Raw genomic sequence first — 22,366 nt, 5'->3', positions numbered from 1 at the left:
ATCTGCACAAAAACCTTTGCACCCCAGGTCATCACTCTCCCCTACCAAGCCACATCCTCTTTGCTTGACATCCTGCCATGTATCCTCTGTCAATTTGAAATGCCTTGATTAAAATCATTTCTTTCTCCTCTTGGCGTGATGGTATCTTGCCTCTCCTTAAATCTCTGCACTGTCTTTATGTCACTTTCATGATCCTTACATTGAAGGCTCTCCACCTCTCTGCTCCCAACGCTTCTCTCATCTTTCCTTATCCCCTTTCTTGCAAACCGATTTGCTATGAGCCTCTGTGATCCCTCCTCTCATTCCTGCCTTTGTGCCTTCATCCAGGCTATTCCATATGCTTAGGACAGTCTTAGTTCATCTCATCAAGGCAATACTTCCTTTGCAGCATTCTTCCTCAAAAAAAAAAAAAAACTTCTTTCACAAGCCTTTCCTGGATCACACAGTGTTGTTTAAGGCAGTTCAATTTTTCCTTTCCCACCCTTGTCACGACATCAAGTTTCTATTCACCTTTGTCTTGCCCATCTCTCCTTGCATCTTCGCTTCTCAGTTACTCCCCTCTTCTTTGCAGCTCACAAGGATATAATCTCTCTGTTCTCACCACAGATTTTTCTGCCACACACACATATACATATATATATATATATATGCCGGTAACCCTGGAGGTCCTTCGTGGTCTCCCACCGAGTACTAACCAGGGCCGACACAGCTTTGCTTATGAGATCTGATGAGATCAGGCTAGCCTAGGCCATCCAGGTCAGGGTGTATATATAGATTAGCTGAACCTCTTTTGCAGCATGGCTTATGGCTGTTTTGGCTACTTGATATGGCAAACACTTTCTAACCATCACAACAGATGAACTTTTGTACACATACATGAGAAATGCGAATCTTATTAAGCATCATGTGGGTGTTTAGGCAAGAGGGCAGTGCAAAAGAATGCACATAATACCCTGATTAATGTGCATGAAACATAGTATGTGATCTATAACAATTTCAGTGAGGCTTCCTAAGTTAGATACCTTTAAAGGGCTACTCTAAATACCTACTATTTATATCCTAAGATAGATGGCTGCACTGAATGCTACTTAGTGTGTAAATATCTCATTTATAGAACATACAATCTGCATAATCCTAGAGAGTTTTTTTTAAGCTGACAGTATATGAATGAAGCCTGTGCAATTTTGTTTGGAAATATATGTGGACCAACCCAAGTCATCACAAAATGGCATTAGCTTCAGCCAAATACATTTGTGAGAGGAACCAAATGTATTTGGGGGTTTGTGTGTGGATGCCTATAGACTAAGCACTCACAAGTGGTTTGCTAACTCTCATACTTCTTTTGCATGCATATAAAAATCCATCAACTGCAATGACTGGAAAATTCGTACTATATTGGCTAGATGAAACTACCATGGACTCCTGGATAGACTATAATTCCTCAGCGGAAGGAGTGTGCAACTTTTTTGTTCTATACAGAATCTTTGAACTGCAGGTCCCATGATATATGTATAGTGGTATGAGAAAATAATTAGCTGTGGTACTACAATATATTAAACAGTATATTCTTATTTTTTTTTTAAATGCATTACTTCTTACATCCATGCTGCACCTCACATGCAACCCAAAGTGTGGTTAGATAGTTGCTATCTTCCACAATAATTACTTAATTCAAACAATAACTACCATTCAAAGATAAACTGACAATGTGCAGAAGCCATTCAGTAATGCAAGTATGGATAGCACTGAGTGGTGGAAAGCTTAACAGGAAGCAAGAACACTAAAGTCACCATCTCTATGAACCTTCAGATGTGTACAAATCAAACTTGGTCCATTCCTAAAATAAATAAATTAATTTTTGCATTTTCTTTTGGGGGGTGTCAGTTTAACTTTAGGAAGAATTTAATAGGAAGAATTGAATTATGTTGGGTATTTTACATTGCCAATAATATTGATTCTTGTGGATAGTCTTGAATCTATTATCCATGTTCGACAGCCAACTGACGCAACCCTTTTTATCAATCATGGGTATCTAGTGTGAAATAATTATCCCAGATCAGTTTTCATGTACCCCTATAGTGCTATATCATCTATACAGGCAAATTTCTCCCCTGGTATGTACTATCTCAGCTTAATGACCAGACAACCTTTTTCTCAGAAGCTGCTGTTGTCATTCAGGTTGTACTTTACTTGCTCAACCCAGTAATAAACAAATAAAAGAATAGGATTATTTAGGTAAACATTTTGTAATTCAGTTATGTAACCTAAAAATAACGGGCATCAGTCCACTGTTCGCTATCAATTCCTTTTACATTTCTCTGCATCTCTATATCTAGTTTTCAGGTTCAGGGGAAATGGACAATAATCTTCTGTCTGCAAGAACAATAGATAAAAGCTACATCCAACTATCAGAATGCTACTGTGTTTCACCCCACAAACTCACAGAACAGGTCACATGAACTATTTGTGTATATTATCAGCCAATGCGGACAGAACATCCTATAGATCTGGACTGCTCAGAATTAGAAAGTGTTTAAACATCCCTGCAGCAAGACCCCTCTGGCGGTGTCCTAATAGTCGGAAGTTGTTTCCATCGCTACCAGAAGATCCCTTCACAGTTTTTGACCATGTTCTACTATGTAATTGTTCAGACACTTCTTAATCTTCACATGCCAATTGGTGCTAATTAATCTTCATGTGCTAATGGATGACAGTGAATGGCTACACAGAGAAATGTGTCTGTAATTTTCCCTTCAACCCATCAATCATCAGTGACAAATGAAGCTTCTCAGGATCCTAGTCCTTGCTGATGTTCACATGTCAAGAGCAGGCAGGTAGATGATTCTCACGGTTAATGTCCCACTGGTGTGGACTTATCTTCTCTTGGAGGCTTTCAAAAATATAAGCGAAAACTGTTGATTGGTAAGGGTTAAGGCCTTAATAGAGGAAAACATGTGGCAGATTTTTATTTACGTTGAATTGGTAGTGACATTTCTGTGCATTTAAACTATACTGTAATCTGGCAGCAAATTTTGAAGATGAGGCAGACTATAAATTCAGGTTTTTGAAAATGTGCCATGCAGCCTGACCAAAACTGATACAGTGGTAACTGAGGTCAAAGAAACAATCTTAGCTTACTTCTGTATTCTTGAGAATTTAGCGGTATATGACTTAGGCTCAGTCCCAGACAGTATGCATGTAGGTTCCTAATCATGAATGGTAGATACTTGAATGATAAGCAATGTGAGATGGAGGAAATACTAGAGATGTAGGAGAATCCTAAGTAGAATGCAGTCAGAATACATGCTTTATTTCTTTAATGTTGTTGAATCAATTAGGGCCACCTTTTGCTTTCACAGATCTCACTTGTCACCAGTACTGTTCAGGTCAAAGGTTTTCATCTTCATAAGAGATCTGCTATGTCTTTTTGCTGAATCAGCATATTTCCATAGTATAATAAATTACTGGGGTTTCAAATTAGTATTGAGGATATGTACTATTCGTACAAATTGGATTAAACACAAACCCATTAAAATATAGCTTGGCTCCTTTTTAGCCTGGGATTTGCCCAACAGGCTGTGCCAACATTCAGTCTAAGACACTGGTTCCCAACCAGGGGTCCGTGGACCCCCAGGGGTCCGCGAGAACTAAATTAAGGTCCACGAAACAAAGTTATAAACCCATAATAAATTAATATTTTCAATTAAAAGTTCTCTCTTATAAAATATATATTCAAATATTATTCTAAGTTTAATGTTTAACTAACAGTTATGATTAAAGTTTATTTTCAAATTCTCAGAATTTTTATTTTGAACCTTGGGGTCCCTGCACCGAACAAAAAAGTCCTAGTGGTCCCTGGTCAAAAAAAGGTTGGGAACCACTGGTCTAAGAGCTTCAGCTCATGTTGTAGACTGGTTGAATAAATCTTTATTCTGGAATTAATACTCCTTGTTGGGCTGCTAGATAAATTTCTATCCCCTCTTGAAATCATTAACTTGAGATGTAACTGAGTTATTTAAATTTCTGAGATAAAAGAAAGGTTCCTCCTCTTTTTTGTATTGTGCAAAATGATTGTGCTGTCCTATGTACCACGAGACAGTAGATCCTATTAATCGTAAATCAGTACATTTTCCATTACAGAATTCAAAGTTCTCTTACCTGTCTTGCCCTCTGAAACAAGATGAAAATCTGAGAGGTGATAACTCATGAATAGTTATAGCGTAATCATGCATAGTTTGCATTATGGCTTGCATTATGACTTGAATTAATGATATAAAGCATTCATAAACATTGCATTTTTTAATCGAGGGCATAATGTGGCCCATGGATTACATGAGTCTTCTGAAAATTCGTTTATATCTCCTACTTTGAAAAAGGGTTTCTAAAAAGGGTTTTGAAAAACAATTAAGGGTGTATCACCAAGGGTAATAATCAAGAGTGTAATATTTAAGGGATAACAATGGCTAACTGGCCAAGCAACTTACGATTGGTTTTTATGATACCTATTTATTATTATGGCTTGGAACCTAGAGGACATTTCCATTGACAAAGGGATTTCCGTCAACAGAGCAGCTCTTCATTACCTCCTCCTTCCTTGGCAGCCCCAAATTCCTCTTGAAATGCTGGTCTGGGGTGAGAGGGGACCCCCAGGAACAGCATGAGGATAGAGTCTGAGGTCATAGAATCATAGAATCACAGAGTTGGAAGGGACCACCAGGGACATCAAGTCCAACCCCCTGCACAATGCAGGAAATTCACAACTACCTCCCCCCCGCACACCCCTAGTGACCAGAAGATGGCCAAGATGCCCTCCCTCTCATCATCTGCCTAAGTTCACAGAATCAGCATTGCTGACAGATGGCCATCTAACCTCTTCTTAAAAACCTCCAGGGAAGGAGAGCTCAGCACCTCCCGAGGAGGTGCCACTGTTCCACTGAGGAACCGCTTTAACTGTTAGAAAATTCTTCCTAATGTCTAGACGGAAACTCTTTTGATTTAATTTCAACCTGCTGGTTCTGGTCCGACCTTCTTGAGCAACAGAAAACAACTCGGCACCCTCCTCTATATGACAGCCCTTCAAGTACTTGAACATGGTTATCATATCCCCTCTCAGTCTTCTCCTCTTCAGGCTAAACATACCCAGTTCCTTCAACCTTTCCTCATAGGACTTGGTCTCCAGACCCCTCACCATCTTTGTTGCCCTTCTCTGGACCCGTTCCAGCTTGTCTACATCTTTCTTAAATTGTGGTGCCCAAAACTGAACACAGTACTCTAGTTGAGGTCTAACCAGAGCTGAGTAAAGTGATACCATCACTTCGCATGATCTGGACACTATACTTCTGTTGATGCAGCCCAAGACTGCATTTGCCTTTTTAGTTACAGCATCACACTGCTGACTCATGTTCAGTGTTTGGTCTACTAAGACCCCAAGATCCTTTTCAGACACACTACTGCTCAAACAAGTCTCCCCCATCCTATAATTATGCATTTGATTTTTCCTGCCTAAATGCAGAACTGTACATTTGTCTTTGTTGAAGTGCATTTTATTAGTTCTAGCCCATTTCTCCAGCCTGTCAAGATGCTCCTGCATCTTGGCTCTGTCTTCTACCGTATTTGCTACCACTCCCAATTTAGTATTATCTGCAAATTTAATAAGCATCCCCTCTATTCCTTCATCCAAATCATTTATAAAGATGTTGAACAACACAGGGCCCAGCACAGATCCCTGAGGAACTCCACTAGTCACTTCTCTCCAAGTGGACGAGGAACCATTAACTAGCACTCTTTGGGTACGATCTGTCTGTAGGAAGGGTTGAATCAGTGAATACTCCCCCTACCATTCAGGGAAATAATCTGTGAGATCCAACCCATTATCACATTTTTATCCTTCCCTTCCACCAAGAAGCGCAGATCAGCATACACAGTTTTCTCCTTCCCTCATTTTAGCCTCATCTTGTAAAACAGGCTAGGCTGAGAGCAAGTGACTGGCACAAGGTCACCCAAGAGCATTAATGGTCGAGTGGAAATTTGTACTCAGTCCTAGTATTAAACTAACCACCTTACCACACTGGCTCTATGAGAATTAATTTCAGCCCTCTGGCTCATTATATGTTTCAACTGTGGCTTTCTATGTTGAATAAGTTTCCCCTTCCCAGTTTAATTGAAAGTAACAGCTTGTCAGTAGAGTCCAAAAGGCCTATTCATTCATAGATTATGACTATCTAGAATTTCTTCTGTTGATAGAGTTTATCATCTATAATACATCCTACTCTAGTCAGTCACAGATCTACAGCATTTATTATTTATCTGCCCATCATAAGTCATTTGCAAATTAACGGCTGATCTTAAAAGTTATTCCACTAACACATAAGTAGCAAAGATAGTACACACCAACAGCTGTGTTCACATAACATCATGTAACATGATATTTCACAGGAACTGCACTGGAATTTAAGCTAGTACCATAGGTAGATATGTTGAAACAAATGCTTAGGATCATGCAGACCGTGATATAAAATCAAATCAGTGTGGAGAGGATACCACCCAGAAAAATTAGACACACTTAAATCCTGTTAAAATCAGTTGGAAAAAGTTAAATCCTATGCATTATTCTGAATTCTTGACTTCCTTCCAGGAAGGCATGCAGAAGATTACAGACTCACAGACATGTAAGACTTGAGGCAACCTAAGCTTGTCACAATTTCTTTGGGCTGCGTCCGCTGACTGAAAGTAGCGAACAGACCCATTTCTCCACCAGACATTTTTTACTTGATTTACAAATCATCACACATTGTAAATGCAATATATTTTTGCACATTTACAAACATGCAGTGGATTAAATATTCATTTTGATAGGGTTATACTTGCCCTGAACTGGATGGCCCAGGCTAGCCCGATCTCGTCAGATCTCAGAAGCTAAGTAGGGTCGTCTCTGGGTAGTGTTTGGATGGGAGACCACCAAGGAATTCTAGGGTTCTATGCAGAGGAAGGCAATGGCAAACCACCTCTGTTAGTCTGGTGCCTTGAAAACCCTATGGGGTTGCCATAAGTCAGCTGCGACTTGATGGCACTTTACACGCACACATGGTTATACTTGTGGTATCCTGATTACTTCCAATCCCTGTGCTCTCCACTATCTGACCTACTTACTTGGCAAAATAACTAATTCATCTCCCTGAATGAGTTTTCACTGTCCATTTGTATTTGCTGTTGTACTGTGCTTCCTTATTTTGTAAAACCAATTTATTAAGCCTGAATGTTTTCTAACATTCAGGTAAATTGTGGATATTGTTTCACTAACATTTTATCTACTCTGTGATGCACAGATAGAACTCCTGCAGGCAGTATACTCTGCCAACCTGATCATCTTCTTAAAAACATGTAATATAATGTTTTCTAATTATGTTTTTTTCAAAAAAGTTAATGTTTGTTGCTCATCAGTAGACAAATTCCTTTCCTATGGATGCATGCAAGAGTTTGTGGTATTTGCTTTATCAAATACAACAGATATACTCACAAGTCTGCAAATATATCATGACCATGGCATAACCTCCTTAAATCAGGCTACCATGCATATGGTTGGAATGGAGCTTGGAAGAGTTATAGCCAGGTAGCATTTGGTACCCAGAATGGAAGAATCCACATCTATCAACCTCATTTGCTTAGGCGTGGGGAACCTTTTTTCCGCCAAGGGCCATTTGGATATTCATAACATCATTCGCAGGCCATACAAAATTATCAACTTAAAAATTAGCCGACCAAGCCCCAAGCAGGCAGCTGCCCCAGATGACCCCCCCCCCACGCGGGAAAGGCAGGCATCCAACCGGTGGCTCACTCGTCCACCTGGTGGCACAGGATGGTCTGTTGCACCAGCTGGGCGTAATCATCCAGCCGCACGCCGGAGTTGCTCCTGCTCCACATGGTCAGGGCCGGATTCTACAGCCGGCTCCTGCTAGCTCTGTCTGCAGGGATGAAATGAGGACACAGTGGCTAAGAACACCCCCAACGCATTCTGGCCCTGCCCCCTTTAACCCCTCCATTGTCGCCACTTCTGTCCCCAGCCCTCTTGTAGTACAGAGGGAATACGTTTCTCCATGGCCTGGGTGGGAAAGGGTTAACACAGTTTCTTGGGCGGTCCTAGCAGCTCCATAGCTAACAACTCTTCTGCAAGGGGGGGAAAAGGTTCCTTTTCTCAGCAAAACAAACTCACATCTGCCTTGAATAGAGGCTATTCCTGTCTGCGGGAGGGGGCGGATCGCCAGTCTTAGATCCTTCTGAGCTAGAGATCTGCCAGGACCCACGAAGGGCCAGACCAAATGATTTTGCGGGCCTTAAACAGCCCCAGGACCTGACGTTCCCCACCCCTGCCTTAGGCAGAGGATTGGCTCTAGGGACAGAAAAAAAGCAAACATTTCACCTCTTTTCCTCATAGCAAGCCTACAATCAGGATTAGGACAGCATGTAATTATAAGGAGACAATTATGTTTTAGGCTTTGAGATGAGAAAAAAATGCCATATTTGCAGGATTTCCCCACCCCATGCCTTCTAGATACAATTAATAGAATTTACTGCATTTGTACATTCAAGCCTGGATCCAAGTCTGTACTCAAGTGTAATTTTTTTCATTCCATTTCCCAATTCTGCATAGCGTACTCATGATATTAACACAGAGCAACTTGCTATCAAAATGCTACTACAGTGTTTATTGGTGGACATGATTACAGTGCCTGCTTAACAGTACGGAATCAGTATAAAATGTCATGATCTTGAGAAATGTACTAGAAAAGCCATCTGCTTGGCAGAGCCTCTTCCTGATTTTCTCCCACTTCAGTACTCTTCTCACATCTCTACATTAGTAGGCTTAGTAGGAGGGATGAATGGAGCGCATATAGGGCTGTTAATGAGAAGTAGAAGATTGGGATACATGATGTTCACTATTGGTTTGCCAAGGTCAATATTGTGTACTCTGACTGGCAGCAATTCTCCAGAGTCTCAGGTTCAATCAACTATTTCACATCACCTGATCCTCTTAGCTGTTGATACCAGGAACTGATCTTAGGACCTTCAATACACAAAGCAGAGGCTCCTAGCATTGATCCATGGCCCCTTCTCTGACATGCACATGTAGATTAAAAGCATAAAACTCCTAGTAAAGGCAAAAACTTACACATTCAGTATATACTAGGAGTTTTATGCTTTTAATCTACATGTGCACCTTATTAAAATTGATATATTTGTAATTTTAACATTTTCCAGCTCAACCCCTTTGGTTTGCAATCAGTATTTTGGTTGAGTTCCATCAGGATTCCCTGCCCCCTTTTGTTGTCCCTTCTCTGACATGTCAGTGTTAATGACAGACTAATGTTGGGCATTTATTTATTTATTTGATTTTAGGCTGCCCTTTCCTGGCCAAGCCAAACGCTGAGCGGCTTACAACCTGTTAAAAACAACCTAATCATACATAATAAAACCCATTGTTGGTTAATACATGACCTGATTACATACAGGTTAGATTACTGTAATGCACTTTACATGAGGCTGCCACTGTAAATGGTCTGGAAACTTCAGCTCATCCAAAATGCAGCAGCCAGGCTACTGTCAGGGGAAGGATACAGGCCAGGGGAAGGATATCACCCCAGTACTGAAAGATCTGCTCATTTCTTTCTGGGTGCTGGTTCTTACCTTTAGAGCCCTGAATAGCTTGGGGACAGGGTACTTGAAGGACTGACTCCTCCCATATTGTCCATCCTGCCTGTTACGATCTGCCTCACAAGCCCTGATCTCTGTGCCCTTAAGAGGTGAGGGGGTGGCAGCCAGAGACAGGGCTTTTTCAGTAGTGGCACCTTGCTTGCAGAATGTTTTTCCACTTAAGGCTCACCTCGTGCATACACTGCTTTCTTTTAGGCACCATGCCCAAATGTTCCTGTTCACCCATGATTTTAATTTAGGGGTTAATCTTTTTAAATGGTTTTAGTCTGGAAACTTATCTTAAGCTATCCATGGTCTATTTTTATGGTCTATATTTTTATGCTGGGCTGAGTTTTTAAATGTTGTGTTTTAATCAGTATCTTTTAATATATATATATATTTTAAAAAATTCTAAATAAATAAATATGTCCACCATTCAGACCTGCTTGCTCCTTCCTTTACTGCTTTGGGTGATGCCTAGGTCACCACCAGCATCAGGTTGTATGCCATGGAGCTTTTCCACTGCTTGAAGGATTTCCTCTATAAGCATGACTTCCTTGACTCCCTGCTCCTGTTGCATTAGGGCTGCCAGGACCCTCTTTGCCACCGGCAGGAGGTTTTGAGGGTGGAGCCTGAGGAGTGTGGAGTTTGGGGATGGACTTCAATGCCATAAGAGTCCAATTGCCAAAGCGGCCATTTTCTCCAGGTGAACTGATCTCTATCGGCTGGAGATCAGTTGTAATAACAGGAGATCTCCAGCTAGTACCTGGAGGTTGGCAACCTGTATTGCAGCCCCAAATGCCACATTTCGCTGGTATGTGAAAAAATCCCAGTTCACAAAGGAAACTCATCCGTCAGTAGCTATGGGATCCAAGCAATAAGAATGTGTATTGGGGGGTTGCTATTGTGACCTAAACACATTACACTTAAAACTGTGTGTGTACCAAAACCATATTTAGCATGACCTGAACGTGCTACTTCACCAACCTAAATAGGGTCTGTGTGTGTGTTCAATAATTCTGGTGAAGGCTGACCTTAAATTTTGATGGTCTTGTGTAATGGTCCACAAACCAGTTTGTTTTTTGTTCTAAACAGCGTCACATACTTCATCGGGACTATCTGAAATATGCAGTTTTTAGAATCATGGTTAGCTTACCCACCTCTCCAGTTTCAGTTCCTTCCTGGATGCTTGCCGGCCTTTCAGTTGATTCATCTTTGCCATCTTACCTTGTCATAGCGAGCTTTAGGGATAAGCTGCTTAAAGCAGTTTCTGCACAGAGATTTTTAGGGTGTCTAATAAGAAGTAGAAGGGATTTGAAGCCTGCAGGATGATAATGGCAGAGGGTGGCAGCAATTTCTCCATATGCATCTAATATAAACATGTTCCATTTGCAATCGAAGAACGCCTATTAATTTAGGAAGAGTTTAATAACCAAGCCAGCTTGAGCTCCATGAACCTTCCAATAGTCCCCTCTAATTATTACTTGGTATCCTTACAGCACAATCCTAAGAACATTTTCCTGGGAGTGAATTCTATTCAGTAAACTTGAGTAGGATTCTTAGTAGATCAGCATAGGATTGATCTCTTAACTTGCTTTCTTTGGCAGTTAACAGCCTTCTTTGTCTGTTAACTGACTGCATCAGCCAATTGTCAATGTTCAAAAGTACATTCTGTGTTTGGGGTACAAGTGACAGGAAAATTAAAAACAATGGTTTTGCAGAGGTCATGACAAAAAGGAAGGAGAACTAACGTACGTGTATCTGATGAAGGCAGCTTTGACTCTTGAAACCTTATACCCTGGAAATATTGAACTCATGAAGCTGCCTTATACTGAATCAGACCCTTGGCACATCAAAGTCAGTATTGTCTACTCAGACCGGCAGCAGCTCTCCAGGATCTCAGGCAGGGGTCTTTCACATCACCTACTTGCCTAGTCCCTTTAACTGGAGATGCCGGGGATTGAACCTGAGATCTTCTGCATGCCAAGCAGATGCTCTACAAACTGAGCCACAGCCCCTCCCCTTTTTTTTGGTTTTGTTGGTCTTTAAGGTGCTACTGGATTCAACTCTTGTTCTTCTACTATAGAACCAACATGGCAACCCACTTAAGACAAGCATGAAATAACTATGATTATTAAATATGGACTGAGAATTACCTTGTATTGTTCTGTCATTTTTATTTCAAAGAGGTAGCATTCTTTTTGTCTTTTTGCCTATCATTTTTAACTGCCTAGCTACATAAGGGAATTCCACATGGGTGGAAAAACCCAATCTTGGTGTTGTTTTAGTCAAAATACAGTTAGCTTGCCAACTCACTGCTTCCAAAAGGAAGGGCTATATATCTAATGGGATTTTTGTAGACCAAGGATAAGAAAGATGTGCATTTCTGGGAGCTGTAACTTGACATTTAGAGGGCTATTGAAGAGGAGCTTCCAATAATCCAGGCGAGAGGCTCCCTGTCTTTAAGGCTCACTTCCTTCTCCCACTTACTGATATGCCCCTGTTCCTTCTACCCCACATAACTGCAATATTAACTAGATGGGAAATTCCTATTTTGATTCCAAAACTGTGAGTGTTTGATGTGAAGGAACTATTTTCTCAGGCAACGAGATTAATTTTTTTAAAAGTGGTTCAATTAGATTTGCTTTGTGTTACAGACCCTACAGTTTTTCCCCAAATATCTAGGCCAATATTGCATCAGGCACCCGTGACCTGGGAGACAACTTCTTTTTAGTGACACATTATGTTGCTGACTGCTTATGCACAGCACTGTAAAGCATCTCGCCAAGGAGGGATAACTCGTATGTGGTGGAGGGATTCACAATGCTATTAGGGATGAATGTCTAATATCTGTCTCTGACCTTCTCTCTTGCTGCAAGAATAAATAATTTATTGCCTTGCTGCCAAAGCATGCAGCCAAATTATGGCTGCGTCAACTCCCTTGTTTCTGCCTAGTTATTAATGGGAAAGACAGGAATCGACAAAGCGCTGGGCACACAGATGTACCTCTTCTCCATTACATCCCAATACTGGTGATTAACATGGGGGTGGGAATGTGATGTTAACTTTATGGCATGATATTCTAAATTCATCTGTTACTAAGGGTAAAACCAAAATAGCTACAAAAAATACCTCAGATTAAAAAAAAACTTGGTAGTACATGCAAACAGAGGGTAACTCGAAATAAATTAAGAAAAAAGATAAGCTATCAAGTAGAATGTAGGACTAACTTCAAAGCAAATATTTTATTCCCCAGCTTTCGTAGAGCCTTACCAAAGTTGTTTTTCATATATGAGGAATAAATAACTGTTAGACACTATGCACAATCCAGATGACATTTAATCTGATAAGTGTATGCACTTTTGGGGAAAGCCCATTTTCATATTTTTGAAGTCCTTGGTTTGCTGAGGAAAACTGGCTTTCATCCTAGCCAGCTATTGTTTAGTAAGGCCGTTTGGTCTGTAGGGCTGTCACGGGCACCTGTTATGACAAGGGACATATTTCTTCCTTTTCTGTGGCTTTGCCATTTTGATTTTTTCCCCAAGCTCATTTCCCTTTTCTTCATTTTGTGAAACTGTGTAGTCCTACTGGGCCATTCCAGCAAGCGGGCTTATTGATTATGTGAGGACTTATTGATCATGTGAGGACAGCACTATGGGGTACTGTATCAAGCCTAGCAGGATGTCAGCACTGAGAGAAAGAAAGAGAAGGGGGGTTAATGTGTCTGGAAAGGCCCCTAGCTAGACTGTTAATGTATAGTACTTTCATATGTCATGAAATCATTTCTGGAAGAGCAAATCTGAACACATGCCAGCTATCCAATTGACCACTGTGCCCCAAGTGTATTGATTTTACACGGTAAATGCCCCATGTTAGATCAGGGGAAGCACCAACAATCACATCTAGGCAGCCCTTTTAAAAAGTTAACCCTTCATTAATAATTTTAGAATCATGACATAGAAAGTCAGCGGTGTCTATACAATAACAGCAGCAGCAGCAGCAGCTGGTTTGCACACAACACTTTGAATGCTCAAAGTTGTAATCTTGTCGCAGTCTGTACAAGAACCCTGTAAGTCAGCTCAGTATCATCTCCCCCATATCAAGACGGTCAAAACAGAGCGTGGTGCGAATGACATCACTTTGTGAATTCATGGCAGAAATGAGATGGACTGGTTCCTAGCTCAGTCTCTTTGCCACTAGGATACATCAGCTCCCAGTGGTGTAGGGCACTGCTCACCTGGTTAGTATCTTGTTATCTTAGCAGTTATACTTTGTGGAAGGGATGTCTTTGGCTTTGGAGCTTGCCCTACCTTGTTATAAAGTTCAGGCACAAGATGTCTCTGCCACATCATCTCACACAATGTGACCAGAGTGGTAACTAAAGTACTACCCTAGTCACCTTCAGTAGCACACTATACATATTGCACTGCTTGGAGAACCCTTTTTTTTCTCCTTACGACAGGTAGAATATACCTCATGTGAGGGCAGAGAGGGATTCAATTCATAAGAGGTGTTCACAATAAATGCCATAGTTGGCAGAGACACTCAAAAGCTACATACTCTTTGAATTCACTGATATGTTTAATATTCATCCATTTGAATTTTTAGCTAAAATTGTTCATTTTGTTGCTACCAAAACGAGTTAATTCTGTTTTAGATAATATAAAAAGGTGAAAGCAAGAATTGTTGTTCTCTATTCAAGTGCTGATTGATCACTTGAAAATATATGCTTTGTTGTTAAAGTTAGACATGTTGGCAATATTATATCAACAAGTGGGACCACCCCATGAAAACTCTGAGAAAAATTCTATCCTTCCCACCCAGTGATTTTTTTCGGAGGACAATGAAGGGCTCAGCTTCCCTTGGTGCCTCAAATGGCTGTTCAGAAGAGGGATTTTTGGGCTCAGAGAGAGTGATGGTTCTAATTCAGAACCAAACTGAACTGCAACTAACTGCATATCCCTGGACAGGGACATCTATGCTAGTCTCAACTGCCAAGGATATTCTCCAGGACAGGGAACTGTACATGTGTCCTTGTCTGAGCTAGTTTTGTGGGGTAGGTCCCCCCACCAATTCAGCCCCTACATACATTGGGGGCACTCACTTTTACGGACCCACAATGGTCTTTTTCTACCTACAGTTTGGGTGTGCATCAAGTCCATATGGCTAGAAGCCAGCTTACTAATAAGAAGCATACAAACACTATGCATAGCCATCACCATCATGAAAGAACAGATTTTTTGCTCCTTGTTTTATAAGCTATTCATTTTCTCTTATCGGTTGAGACACAATCTTGTTGCTGCAATTCATTCCACATACAGGTAGAGTATCCCTTATTTGGACATCCCATAGCCAGACTGATCCGAAAACCGGACCCTTCAAGCCAGTATGCAGGCTGCCTGCTCTCAATGTTTCCTCTCACCTAAAAAAATAGGATACAGTGTACACTGCATCGTAGGCGGAGACTGAAAGTCTGCCGTAGTTCGTTTGTTTGTTGTTGCTCTTATTTAACAACTGATATAGGTATTCTGGTGAGATAATTATACCTTTGCTTTCATATGTACACAAAATTATTAAAAAATATTGTTTAAAATTACATTCAGGCTATTTATATAAAGCATATATAAAACATAAATGAATTTGGGTCTCATCCCCAAGATATACCATTATGTATATGCAAAAACTCCAAAATATTCTAATATACGGAAAAATCTGAAATACGGACCACTTCTGGGCCCAAGCAGGCAGGATAAGGGATGCTCAACCTGTACTTTTATATGGAATACAATATTAAATGTGAACACATGAAGCTGCTTATACAAATTCAGACTATTGGTTCATCTACCTCAGTTACTGTCTACTTTGACTAGTAGCAGCTTTCCACGGCCTCAGGGATTTCCCAGCCTTGTTACCTAAGGCCTTAAAAAAAAAATCTGGGCATGCTAGGATCAGTAAACAAAGCATATTATACATGTCCTACCATATATCTTGATCTACAATTCAATTAATTTATTCCTTGAAAATGCAGCAAACTATGGTACGTTCTGCATATCAAAGGGAGGAAGAGCCCCCCACCCAAGTCAGAGAGAAGACCCACTGATCTCAAATGGTGGGCATCAAAAAGAGAAGCAATGCAAAAATGGGCAGTGATTGGTGGAAGAGACATACTGATACAGTGTACCCTCCCGTAGTTTCCCCTGCACCAAGAAGTCCTCAACCTATACGTAGAGGAATAAGAACACTTCTGAGAACTTACTGTTTGAAGGCCAACTGAGAGGACAGAAAGCCACACACCCATTTCCCCTCTTCAATATTTTTAAAAGTTAAATGGGGGGGGGGCTTTTTGTGGAGATACTGACTGGTACTGAGTATTGGCACCTTTTTTCAGGGCTCTCCCAAGTCCTGAGAGGGGAATTGTTGGACATGGGTACAACCTTATATATAAGTAACTGGACTTTAAAAAAAAAACATTGGAAAAAATGTGTGCTACAAATGACAGCAGTAGAAAGTCGAATTGCACGTTCTTCACCAGTCTGTACATGTAAGCAGGAGAAATGCAAAATAAAGTATAATTGCTTTCCTTATAGGCTACTCAAAGGGGTGTCATCACAAAGACATCCAGCCCATGGGTAGAACTTTGCAAGGCTTATGCCTTTCTAAATGATTGGGCAAAACACTGCCTGCATGTTTTCCTTATGTCCTGGCATTTATAAACTTTTTTTTAAAGTAAAAGTTAAGGATACAGGCCAGCTAACACCCAAACAGGTATCAAGGGGCATATTTGTAATCTGGGCCAAAAAAGGCTATTCAACTTTACCAGAGTGAATGGTAATTTGACTAAAAGTGAATGGATGAGTGTGATCTTGTTTTCAGTGTTCATAAGAACATACGAACATAAGAAAGGCCCTGCTGGAACAGACCAAGGCCCATCAAGTCCAGCAGTCGGTTCACCCAGTGGCCAACCAGGTGCCTCTAGGAAGCCACTAACAAGACGAGTGCAGCAGCACCATCCTGCCTGTGTTCCACCGCACCCGAAATAATAGGCATGCTCCTCTGATACTAGAGGGAATAGGTATGCAGCATGACTAATATCAATTCTAACTAACAGCCATGAATAACCCTCTCCTCCATGAATATGTCCATGTAGATACCCTCCTTTAAAAACAAAACAAAAACCTACTGAGAATCTCACAACTGCACATCGAGATTACATCTTCTTTTTAAACACACATATATTTATTCCTCCCCCCTCTCACAACTTGGTGAAAAAGCAGAATCTAGAGCAAGGGTCCCTAACCCTTTTGAGCCTGTGGCCACCTTTGGAATTCTGGTACGTGGTGGAGAGCGTAACCAAAAATGGTTGTTGCAGGAGGCAGAGCTGACCATAAAATGGCAGGGATGGAGGTTATGTACAACTCTAAAAGGAACTCTTCAACATTTCAGGCTGTAGCTCTATTTAACAGGATGCCTTTTGAAATTGGAATGTTTAAATATATTTGCTTGCATATACACGATCAGTAATGCAGTGAAGATCCTCGTGCTGTGGTAGCAGCTGTTGAAGCAAAATTTTAAAAAATTTCACAGATCTCCAATGGCCAATCAGAAGCTCTGCTGGGCGAAAGTCCCACCTAGCCCCGTTCACTTTCTAAAAACATTTGGTGGGCACCAGAAAGGTGTCGGCAGGTGCCACACTGGGGACATCTGATCTAGAGAGGTGTGGAAAATAGAGACTAAAATAAAATGGCATGGAATGAATCTGTCTATGATAGATAAGTGATGCTGGGGCAGGAGAAGCAGAGTAAATCTGATATTGGAGGCCCATGGCTGGATATTGTGAGGGGCATGACTTTATGGAGGAATGCAAGGATTGCCAAGACTCGATTATCCTAAAACCTGGAACTAATTCAGCAGAGCTTCACAACTCCTAAATAACATAAATCTCTCTTCAGTTTCCTGCCCAATGTTCTCATTTATCACTGTGGGTGTTAAAAGAGGACAGAAACAAAAAAGAAAGAAGCAAAAGGCCCACTGAGACAAGGTGATGGAACAGAGCAGATGAGAATGAATTTGGTCAGGAAGGTGTGAACTGACTCAGCTCCTGCCCTCTCACAGCTTTCTCTTCTCTATTCCCTCCTTTCCAGACAATCAGGACAAAAAAATTGCTTGCTCATTTTTCCTTTTCCTTATACCTCTGCAGTGAAAAGGGTAAGAAAGTTTTTATTTTAAATGAAAGCTGGGAATTCAGAGGTGCAGCATGACATATTTTTGAAGGGGGGAATGCCCCCCCAAAGATATGAACCTGATGATGTGCCATGCAGGATGCAGTAGGCCCAGGGGTATTACAGCTGCTTCTCCAGCACGCAGCATAATGGAAATCACAGTTATACCCTATGCATCCCTAAGTATGTGGGTTCCTTCAAAGCCTTGGGATAGGTTGCAGTTTTCCACTGAGAATCAACTTTGTCCTACTATTACTGCTTTAGATAACTTCAGAAGAGCAGTGAGGAAGGCCTGATAACCACTGCTTTTGAAGAAAAATCTAGGTATTAGTATGTGGCTTTACCTGAGAGCCACTACAAAGGCCCAAGAAAGCCACATCAATTTTGACCAAAATCTGCCAGGTTAATTTCTATGGAGATATGCCCTCAACATTTGCAGGGAGGGCAGAGAAATATGCTTAGAGATTGTAAGAGTTGCTCTAAACGATCTCCTGTGCCTGAAATGCTATGCCATTCAGCATGCTTTCATACAATTCAAATAGCCAAAATTTCCAACAAAGCAAAATAGTAATTGAAGCAGTCAGCCTGGAGATAGAAGCTTCCATTGGCAAAGACAGTAGGTAAACCTTGAATTTAGTAATGAATAAACTCTAAATTTGATTACTATGTCCCTTAAATTGCATCTATACACACACATTTGCATGCTTACGCACCCACATACACACACATACTCAGTCAGTCACCAGTATTGTCTAGCAATCCATTCTAGTTTCTTTCTTCCTCTTAAGAAAAAGAATTTGATTCAAGCATCTCTAGAACGCATACGCCTGAGGTTTTTACCACAAAGCAGGTACTTCCTGTAAGTCCTCAACTAGAAGGGAGTAGTTTTGTTTTTCTTTTCATCTTTTGCAACTGAAACTGTAGAATGTCAGGAGAGACTAGAGACTCTTCAGTCCAACCACAGGACATTACACAGAGTGGCTTCAAAAGTTTCTCTGTCATTGCCATTGTGTAAGCAAGCATCTTAAATCCCTTGACTGGTGATAAAATATTTACTGACCAAAGCATGAGCTTTTAAGGATTCTGTGAAGTATTTCTATATTGTCTAGCTCAAGAAAATGGTGAACAGAAGACAATAAGGTTGAATTGTTTTGTAGAAATGTAATACATAGTGGTTTTGTTTTGAGTGCCATATCTGTGCCAAAACCGGAAATTGCTGTGTAGCATAAGTCTGTAATAACCATTAGGCATTGGTGACATGTTTTCTACCTCCATTCTAGACATTAGAATAATTAAAAGTGTGTCATTAGCAGCACAATTATGTTGCAGTTGCACTAAGATCCCTTAAGTACTACTTGATATGCCCACTGATATCTTCTGGTGGGACCCTTATAATTTACCATATTAAGTGGCAAACATAGTTATAAAGCTCATCCTGTTCTCCCATTAGATATATTAGCTGTCTACTGTTGGCACTAAATAAACATATTTTAGTTATATTAGTCCTGTTATATTCTGGAAAACAGACAAACAAATCTAGATTCTGTGACCGGCATGGGTATCTTTTCATGAACACATAAATTAAGTTTGTTTTATTTTTTTAAAAAACACTAGTCTATGTAATAATTATAAGGTTTGTCAGATTTAAACATTTTAGCAATCCCCCCATTAACTACACTTAAATATAAACTTGTAGCATAATTGTATGAAATGGATTACGGTTTTGATCATTTGAATTCAGTCTCTGGAGAGTCCGAGAAGCAGCCTGACTCTTCCTGACCCTAAGGGGATTATGAAATACCTGGAGCACAAGCCATCTTGAATGTCTTCATATGATATAGGCTAAATGGTGCCTTGGAACATCTGTTCCTGGAGCTCCTCCAGCGGAGATTTCTTTCTATAATAGAAAAGCTTTGTGAAACAGTCTTTGGGAACCAGCTATCTGATGTGATATCCTCCCAGAAGGAGGAGATCTACCTCAGCGACTTTGGTCTTGCAAATCAGATGGGACATTAGTACTTATTAAGCAATAACCATATTTGAGAAAGGCAACCAGAGAAGTGGCCTTTTCTCACAATTACTCATTTTGCCATGATGCATAAGATTTATTGGATAGGTTATTTCAGGATAGGTAACTCGCCTGCCCCTTTTTAAAATGAGATGTGGAGAAAATGGGAAAGGTTAGTGCTGCTTTTAATGACTTGGATGGAACAGTTAAGGGTGGAGCACCTTCCAGCGGGGTGAGATAACTTTCTGAAGAAGTAGATTCAGTCAGAGACACTCAACGTATTTACCAATAAACTAAACAGGACTTCTTTTATGGTTGAAATGGGAATTTTAGGAATTTGTCTTGTTGCAAATGATAATGTACTGAGATGTGAATCTAAAAGTCTGTCTCCAAAAGTCTTTGGTTCTCTTTAATTGGTATTTTGAGATTTGTAAGAGTGTTGCTTTAGGATGCTTTGTATATTTAATCAAAGACTAGGAGTGGAAGTTTCATAACAGCTTAATTGCCTCTGAAGTATTATGATAAATTTATTTTCTTTGGGGGTCTATGATCCTAAATCCTACGAAACTTTGTATTGGACTAAGGTAGACCCAGAATAATACAGGAAGTAGATGGAATTTACAACTAGAAAGTGACATAGATTCAAAGGGCAAAAATGGAAAATTACAGCCATCATCCAGAACTTCTCAGGTTCTTCTCCATACAAATTCCCCTGTGCTTTCGCAAAAGCTTTCTCCAATGTATGTTTGGGGTAGCTTTCCAGAGCAGCCTGAGACTCAACCTGAAAAGCTGCAGTCAGGAAATAAAAGAAGCCTCAGTGTATTTTTATTGTGCCAGTGTTATTTGTACTTGGCTTTTGATGGCCAATTTACTGGATATTTGTTTTAGATGTTTGTATTATTGTTTTATTGTATTTTTATTTATACGATATAGATCATTTTATCTTTGTTACCTGCTCTGTGTCCCAATTATTGGGAGTTAAGCCAGTTTATATACCTTAAATAAAGATGCCTGCAATAACAGCAGCAAAAAAGATATCTTAACCCCAGTGAAGACATTACCCCTATGGTTTAGAGACTGAGACCATGCTTCCTCCGATGAGCCCTTGTCCTGAACTAGTTAGCTTCACGCTTTCCTCATTGGCCTTAACCCCCATTGACAGTAAACACTGTTCTCTCTTAAACAGGGTTTCAAAATCAACTTTGAGTTCTCATTTCAAATCCTGATTGGGAGAAAATTTTGGTTCATGGTTACTGTGGGTTAAGGCCAATGGGAGATGGATAATGGGGCTATGGAGCAAGCCTCACAAACTGCTTTCAGTCAGTCTCTTAGCCAAATTTAAGGCAATAGGAGTGTTATATCTGCACTAACCCTTAGTCTTTAGTTTAAAATGTGATTTCAAATAACATCTCAGATATCTAATTGTATTTCTAAAAAACACCCCTCTTAATAAAGCCAAGATCAAGTTAAGCCTTCACATTCCTTGAATTAAAGAAAAGGAATTCTGCTATCTTATCCTCATGACTTACAACTTGTAGTTCCATTTCATGATTGTACTATACTTTAAAAGCAATTATGTTAGTATTTCTAAAAGTGTGAAAACACAGAAATAAACTTTCCTTATTCAACTAAATAAGTCTCTTCATACTTTTCTAAAATCATACTTTTTTATTTAATTTTTTTTTTTTTTTTGCTTTTTACTTCTTTTTATTCAGGAACGAACCTAAATATTATAGTTTATGGTTAACTCAAAGAAGATTTTCCTATCATTATTAAATTCTGGTTCCCAACAATAACTTACTGTGTAGAGAAGAAATACCCCAAAATTAATAATAGGGACTTTTTTTTGTTATTGATACGGGTGACTTCATTGAGTAGCAGGTAATTAGCAACAATATTATGTTATGTAACATATCAGTCGCAAAATACCCCCAAACAAACTCAAGTACACCAAACTTATAAATAGCAGTGTGTTTATACTCTTAGTTTGCTATGTAATTTTTGATATAGATTAATTCTTTGCTGAGAGCTCCCAAATTATTGTAAGAGTATGTGTTTCAGGCTGTAAGATATTCACTGCTCTGAACTAGCTTTCTTCACTATGATTAATTTTTATATATCTTCCTTCTGTTCATAGACTCCAAACCAAAAGGATACAAAAAAATCTTTCCCCTCTATAGCTCTGCTGGAAAATTTTCAATCTTGACTACCTTCTTTCTTTGTGAATGTGGTGTAAAAGTGGTGGATAAAAAAATTACATCTGTAACAAGGCACATAATTGTCTAAATTAATAGAGAAGTTCTTCTTCTAGATCTTACCTAAGAAAATTCTGAAACAAAAGTCAGACAACTTTCATACCTGGCTCCTAAGAGGAATCCAACTGAGGACTGCTGAAACTTTTTCTTATATTTTTATTGATTAGAAAGGTGAATCTACCCAACCAAAAACATGT

The 22,366-nt window shown here is 39.9% G+C and overlaps 1 protein-coding gene across 17 annotated transcripts in view; it reads right to left on the bottom strand.

Annotated features, from left to right (window-relative positions):
* The window catches only part of MYT1L (myelin transcription factor 1 like), a 175,797-nt gene that overhangs the window by 91,062 nt on the left and 62,369 nt on the right, over positions 1-22,366 (bottom strand). For 11 of the 17 annotated variants that reach the window (XM_056856098.1, XM_056856099.1, XM_056856102.1 and 8 more), the window contains exon 5: positions 19,708-19,803. The exons of the other annotated variants lie outside the window; for them this stretch is intronic. In XM_056856098.1, the coding sequence (XP_056712076.1) occupies positions 19,708-19,803 (96 nt within the window). The remainder of the gene's footprint in view (positions 1-19,707; positions 19,804-22,366) is intronic. 17 annotated transcript variants of the gene reach the window in all.

Source organism: Euleptes europaea, chromosome 10, assembly GCF_029931775.1.
Source record: "Euleptes europaea isolate rEulEur1 chromosome 10, rEulEur1.hap1, whole genome shotgun sequence".
In the NCBI taxonomy this organism is placed as follows: Eukaryota; Metazoa; Chordata; class Lepidosauria; order Squamata; family Sphaerodactylidae; genus Euleptes; species Euleptes europaea.
The sequence above is the reverse complement of the archived record's forward strand: the minus strand, read 5'-3'. Positions and strand labels throughout refer to the sequence as shown.